Source organism: Xylocopa sonorina, chromosome 5 (assembly GCF_050948175.1).
Source record: "Xylocopa sonorina isolate GNS202 chromosome 5, iyXylSono1_principal, whole genome shotgun sequence".
Taxonomy (NCBI): domain Eukaryota; kingdom Metazoa; phylum Arthropoda; class Insecta; order Hymenoptera; family Apidae; genus Xylocopa; species Xylocopa sonorina.
Window position 1 is genome coordinate 2,806,255 of NC_135197.1, and position 6,940 is coordinate 2,813,194.

The window sequence follows — 6,940 nt, forward strand, 5'->3', positions numbered from 1 at the left end:
ATCCGGAACAAAGGACGCCTACTTCTCGGTCGGCAGAATTTCGTAATAGCTGGTGCGAAAGAAAAAGGGAGACACGCCGTTGCAGCAAGCATAGCGCAACGTGCACGGTTCGGGGTCGAGGCACGACAGGACCCGCTAAGTGGCAAAGTACACACCGGTCGGTCTGTGCCTCCTTCATTAGCACCAACTAGCCACGCAGGCGGCAGGCTTAGCCAACCTTTTCTTCCTTTCTTAGTGCCGAAGAGAGGTGCCTGGAAGAGGGTCCCCGAGCATCGATGTAGGTACAACTCGCGCTATAAACCTCGACGAGGTCTCTTCTCGGAAATATGCCAGCTCGCATACCGAACGCACAAAACGGTTTACCTCCTGTACCCTGCGGTTTGTCCCCGATAACCGATGCCTTCGGCTGATTTTATAAACTCCATTAGCTTTCCCCTGTTTACTCGTTCCCTCTTTACGGAACGTAACCTCACTTTCGGGATAAACGCGAGCTAGCACTGGCTGCTGGCTCCGGCGCGCGTTCGAGTACTCGAAGAACGGACATGTAAACGCGTTCCATCGCTTAATAGAATTGTATGCAATCGTCTAGCGATTTTTATTTAGTTAATCGCTTGGGAAAGTCGCGGTGGAATTCGCGAGCGAGCTGTTCACAGAGTTCGATACGTTCTTCTCTAATACTTCACTTTGTGGTATCGAACAATTTGTTGCGTATAATAAAAATACCCTGGTTACATATCGAAGCTGCTAGAAATGTTACCGAAATCACTGGTTTTTACGATAGTTAAGACATTTGTATCGTTTGTGAAATTTATTAAGATGCTCGTCAGCGTCCATTTTACGTTCAGCTGGATAATTGGACTTCTCCGTATTTGATGTTACAGAAAAGCTTACGACTCAGTCCGAGGACTTCAGTGGGAAGTTGTACATCTACGCGGAGGAGAGCAAGCAATACATTTGCTTCAACAAGTATTGGAGACTCGTGGTAATTACTCGCCTAGCAATTAGTAGACATATTTCATTATCGCCTACGAGCGAGTAAATGCACCGGATTGTACAGTCCGGACATCGATATTCATCGCTCATATTACCGCTTTTAGTAACCGGTAGCTGGAAGAATATTTTCGCTAAAACTGTAACTCGCGACGTTATTAAGTCTTAGTAATTGTACCCTCGTACGCGTTTTAAACGTTGAACTCACTTCGAATCTAGAAACAATTGTTCGCGATGTAACGACTACGTTTAGACGGTACGCGTAAATAGACTCGCGATAGAGATCGCGAATCGTAAGTAAGAAGAAATCCGTTGCTCTGTTCCCAGCCTAGGAAGACGAAGAAGCCCAGGTGTCAGTTCCTCGAGGGCTACAACGGCCCGTATCTGACCTACAGAAGCGCGCAGAACGAGTCACGGTTCGTGGGGTTCAACAAGTTCGGGAAGCCGATGAGCAACCAGCAACGCCGACCCGACTGCTTCAATTTCATCAAGTACAACCCCCACGTGGACATAGCGTACCACAACAACATGCTGAGGGCGCAGGAGGGTACGAGCGGCGCGGACAAGAAGAATTCCTCGTCGCAGGTGGATAGTACGAGGGAGAACGTTCATACGTCGAATCGTTATCGGCACGACAAACATCGGAAGATGCGCAAGAACAAGAAGGTGATGGCACCGCAGAGACGGCACAAGAGCCGTCTCTTCGTCGAGGCCAACAAGTATTGAGCCGCGTACCACTGGCTCGCCGATCAAGACTGCCTCATCCACACCTGTGAGAACCTGAAATCAGACTGCCAAATACGCTGGTTGAACGTACGGTCGAGATGTCAGGAACCCACTGTTACGCGGCACCACGTGGAACGCGGCTCGAAGCACGCGCCTCGATTGATCGCAACGAACAAAGCTGGCTCGCCTCGTGTCTCCTGCTCGCTTGCGTATCTACGACACCCCGACCAACGGCGTCCCGCGAGCAACCAGCGGCACCAACCAAATCCGTTCGCGGGACGAGCGTACCAACTTGCAGGAAGACAGTCTTGTTGGGTAGAGCTTTCGTTATGCGTCGTTAAATTCCATTTCGTACTTGCCCCGACTGAATCCTTTCAGGCAAGTATATCGCACGATACCATTATTTCCCTTTCGTTCCATCGCTAAATTTTTTATACGGATTAGTTGGCAGTGTCGGTAAAACGACTAGCTTTCCTTTCATTTTCACACTATTCGAAATCGTAAATCGTTCTCGTTGTCTCGTTTCAAGAATCCGACACGTTCCGCGGAAACACCCTACGGAACGCGATCTCGTTCGGACGAATTATATTATCGGATCAGTCGATCGTTTAGCGATGGAAGTATATGTTGCGCGCGATCGGCCTAAAATCGTTGCGCAATCGGACAGCTATCGTGCTTCAAGCGCTGTCACAGACCGCAATAGACGCGCAGAGGGAGGGCTGCACGAACGGCGCGCGTTCCTCCAAGTATTCCCTTCGAATTCAATTTACTCAAATCTAACCGATCGCGTCTTTCTCTTCCATTCGAGTCGATGGATCGCGTTTCGACACGAACCAAAAGGAATTGATCAGATTGATTAAAAGAAAAAAAAACAACAAATTTAACAAAATAGGGGATACTTCCGTGATAAGGGCGCGTTAAAGGGGTGCAACTCTCTGCCGCGCTCGCGCAGTAGAGCTCACGCTGCGCAAGACTCTCTCGCTCGCTGTGCTAATTAAGCCGCCTAATGTAGCGTGCGTGCGTGCATGCGTGCCTGCCTGCCTGCGTGTATGAATAATGTGTGCGTGCATGCTCGCGACGTACACGCAGTTCTCACCGTCGCACGTTTACTTTCGCGACGCGGTCGTCTTTTCGAATCGCTGCTCCATTCACCCAACCACACTTTTTACCCTTGTTCTAATCGATCTTATTTATATACGCAACGGAAGCATTGACACGCGCGTGAAGATCGACTAACTCCGAACTGAGCGCGCGTACACTGACACACGGATCAAACCTTCTCCACAACGGGAACACACACGTATACACACGTACACGTGCACACGAACAGACTTTTTTGAATCGGTACGTAACTCCGAGGGACAAAGATACGACAGTGTATATATTTTTAGTAAACTTATTCAAGAAAACCAATCTCTTTGGACACAGACGAACGATTGCGGGATCTCCGGATATTTTATACGAGATGAATAGTCGAAATGCGATTACCACCGGCGCGATTTCACCGCGTAGTAATTCACCCAGAAATCTATATTTTCTGATAGGAATGAAAGTGAGACAAGTATCTGAGAGTATCGGCTTAAACTGCGTGTTCGTGTACGAGCTTAAGTATTTGTGTGCATTTTTTGCGTGCGTACGTATTTGCCTCTGAACGCGTGTGATTGCGTGTAATATATTATAATGATCGTTAATGAAGTTAATCCTTAGGACGCTATCGCAGACTGTATTACTAGGTTAGGTACACGAATATATGACACGGTGGCGACTCGACGAAACGAATCAGAGGACGGTCGCGTTCCTGGGACATTTCGCGGAAACTCTTTTTTTTTCATTTTTTTTTCTTTTTTTTCGTGTAACCTTTACCTCTCGTATGATTTCCAATCGGTGGCCATTGCGCGCACCGTGACGTCAAATTACATACGAACAGCAGCCAGTACGGACCGATTCCCTGATTCGATCATTTTCGCAGACTCGCCACGCAAGGAGCGCCTGCCCCTGTCTCCCAAAAAGAACTCGCTCCCTAGGTAGCTTATTTATTGAAATCATGTTTAGATACTACGAAAACCAAACCGCCCGAGAAGACCTTTTCCTCGTATATGGTACGGAAATGTGCGCTGCTCTCTTTTATTTTAATCATTACCAATTCACGTTCTCTCCTTCTTCATTTTTACTGTCCATTACTTTTCGTACGTGTAGTCACTTTCTATTCATTAGACTCCCTTAAGGATGCGAACATTTCGATATAAATTAATCGACGGAATCTTTATTCGTTACGCTATGTCTAGAATTTCAACTTTTTTTTTAGCGAACGTAAGACATTTCGATGAAATTTCTTTCTTCCTTATTTTTTGTTTCTCTCTTCTCTCTTTTTTTTTTTTAATTTCGACATAAGCAAATGCGATTAACATTCGAGGATTCCTATTCGCGACAGTTTAAATTGCGCGCGACATCATTTTCATATCGTTGTATGTACTTACTTTCTTCTCACATTGTATTTCTTACGTTATCAGTGCTAAATCCGAAAATACTCAATATCTGATTAGTTAATTTCGTTTTCGTACGAGTGGCAGTGCGTAGAGGCCCCCCTCACCCCCTATTTCCACCCTAAAACGGTGTTTGTACGTGTCGCTAAAAAAAAAAAAAGTAGACAGCAAATTGTTCGTAGAAGCGCCACGTTCCGTTTGACGAATTGAGAATAAAATTGCAAATAAATATATAAAATTACACTTTGAATTTTGTGTGCGTAATTTTTCATACCCTTCTGACATTTCAGTTCTACCCGCATCGGAGCGTACATAAAGCATATTTACTCTAATTTCGATCCACTGTTTCAGAGCACGTTGCACGAAACGCAGCTAACTAACCATTTTCAAAATCTGCTACATTTCAAAACTTTTCCAGAACTTTGTCCATCGGTGCGTGGCGCGTGCAAGCTAATTACGGTAAAATTTCGCGCGCGAAACAGAGTTAAAATGCCGGTAGTTGACTATTAAGAGAGGAAAACAAAAAAGGAAAGACAAGTATTTGTATTGTAATATGATATTGTAACTCCATGTCGGAAAATGAAAATTAAACTAACTCGTTTTGTATGTGCAAGTGTAGCGTCACGTAACGATGCGTCGAGAATCACGGCGATGTTTGCGCCATTAGAAGCAGTACTAGAAGAACCAACCAGTACGCGAAGCTTTCTTCTTTCCCTGGCGAACGATGAATGGATGCGCGTCCACGCGTCTTCAGTGCAATGTGCAACTTAACGTGCAACGCGAATATGCAACGTAACGCTAGCGTGTAACGTCAGCATGCAACGTAACGCTAGCGTGCAATGCCAACGTGCAACGCAAGCATGCAACGCGATACGAACGCAAGAGCGCGAGCAGCAAGCTACCCCATGCTTGCAACACCGATTGAAGGATCTCTGCGTTGCACGTTGCGCATTGCACGTTGTATCGTGCACTGCACAAAACATCTCCTTGAACGTTGCGTTGCACTGCATACACATGGACACGGAGCAACGTATCGTTGAGTACGAATTGCCAAAAAGCGCGCAGCGATTCCCGACGAGCGTGCTACCCTTGAATCATCAGTCCGCTCGATGTCAAGTCACTTGGCGTTTAGTTTTTATATTACGATACACCACATTTTTTCTACCGATCACACATTCGATATTTCCAAACGGCACGCGTGTCTAGTTGCGTTTAGCATTTCACCAAGCAGTTTTTGTAAAGGCAAGTAGTATTTTTTAACGAGCGCGAAAACAGCACCAGAGATTCGCCGAACTTTCTTCATCCCCCGTCGTTGACGCGTGCCTTGACTTCGAGCACTGAACGACTATCCACTCATTCCTCCGTTGTCTCCTGCATCTATTTTCTTTTTTTTTTAAATCTCTCTTCCTTCTTACTTTCTCACAATCGACAAACGAGAACGGCTGAACAAGCGATTGAAACACACAAGAGATCAATCTGACTACCCTACAGATAGATAGTATACATAATAGATAAAGAAGAAAAAGGTAAAATATAAATATTATATATATATATATAAATATATATATAAATAAATATATGGAAGATGATGTGTATTGTAAGATATTTAATACCGACTTGTCTTAGGCACACCACGATGATCGATTCCGATTAAACGATGATAATAATTACTACGATTATTGTTGTATAACGAACGACGACGACGATGATGATGATGATAATGTTATTCTACATTGTAATTCGCGATGTAACATAGAGGCCCACCTGTTACCCACTAAATCGATGTGTCGATGTATCCCGGGCGTGCCTCGCTCGTGCACGCGTCGAGGGAGATCCGGTGGACGTGTCCGTTGGGGTTGTAAGAGTTTGACGGAGGCCGCTGGACATCGGCCAATAAGTCAGAGCTCAGAGTTTTCTACGAGCAAGACCACCGAACGAACCTTATTACCTGCTCGATGTCCAACGACCGTCGCGTCCTCGCTGGAAGAGATCGTTCTCGAACGCTTTTACGATTCTTCGCGTTAATCACGCGCCGGGGACGTTTGGTTCGGCAGCATGGCAGCTCGTTAGAACGAGTGCAGCACGCCCGGAGCAACTAGCAATAATATAAACATTCCAACTATCGCGTACGTACTGCGAATTCTAATAATGTGTGCCGCCGTACGAGAGAGAAAAAACACTGTCAAATACACGCTCATACACTGCTACATCTTGTCGTATTTATTCGAATCGTTCCTCACCCTGCGCGATTACTGCTGCAAGCTTCTATTATACCAATTACTAGTTAATCATTGTTGGTACAGTTATGTTCTTTTCGTGCAGAATCATCGGTTTGATTATGAAATTTAGTTTCTCCTGAATCTAATTTATAAAAATACAAAAAAGATTAATTTATATTTTAAGTAAGAAAGAATTACGTAGAGGAAATGGTACAATAATTGGGAAAATTAATATTTGGATACTTTTTAGTAAAAAAAAAAAATGTTTTTTACATATTATTACAATATCAGATGTTAATTTACTTCATTCTTTAATAGTATGAAAATGAAATTTTTAAACAGTGGACATTTTTTATTTGGAATCCTTTGGATAATGTTTAAACAAAGAGTTTTGTCATTACACAATAGTAGCAAGTTATTAATAGTAATACCAACTATATTTACCAGATTGAATGGAGCTGTGTTAAAGGAACGGCTGCTAAACCAGTCGATAGTGATAAAGTCGTTATCGTTTGATTTATG

The 6,940-nt window shown here is 44.3% G+C and overlaps 1 protein-coding gene across 5 annotated transcripts in view; it reads left to right on the plus strand.

Moving 5' to 3' along the window:
* LOC143423605 (fibroblast growth factor 17) overlaps positions 1 to 2,257 on the plus strand; it is a 127,267-nt gene extending 125,010 nt beyond the window's left edge. For all 5 annotated transcript variants that reach the window (XM_076895062.1, XM_076895060.1, XM_076895058.1 and 2 more), the window contains exons 4-5: positions 882 to 982; positions 1,318 to 2,257. In XM_076895062.1, coding sequence (XP_076751177.1) covers positions 882 to 982; positions 1,318 to 1,716 — 500 coding nt within the window. In that variant the 3' untranslated portion in view covers positions 1,717 to 2,257. The remainder of the gene's footprint in view (positions 1 to 881; positions 983 to 1,317) is intronic.
* The last annotated feature ends 4,683 nt before the right edge of the window (positions 2,258 to 6,940 follow it).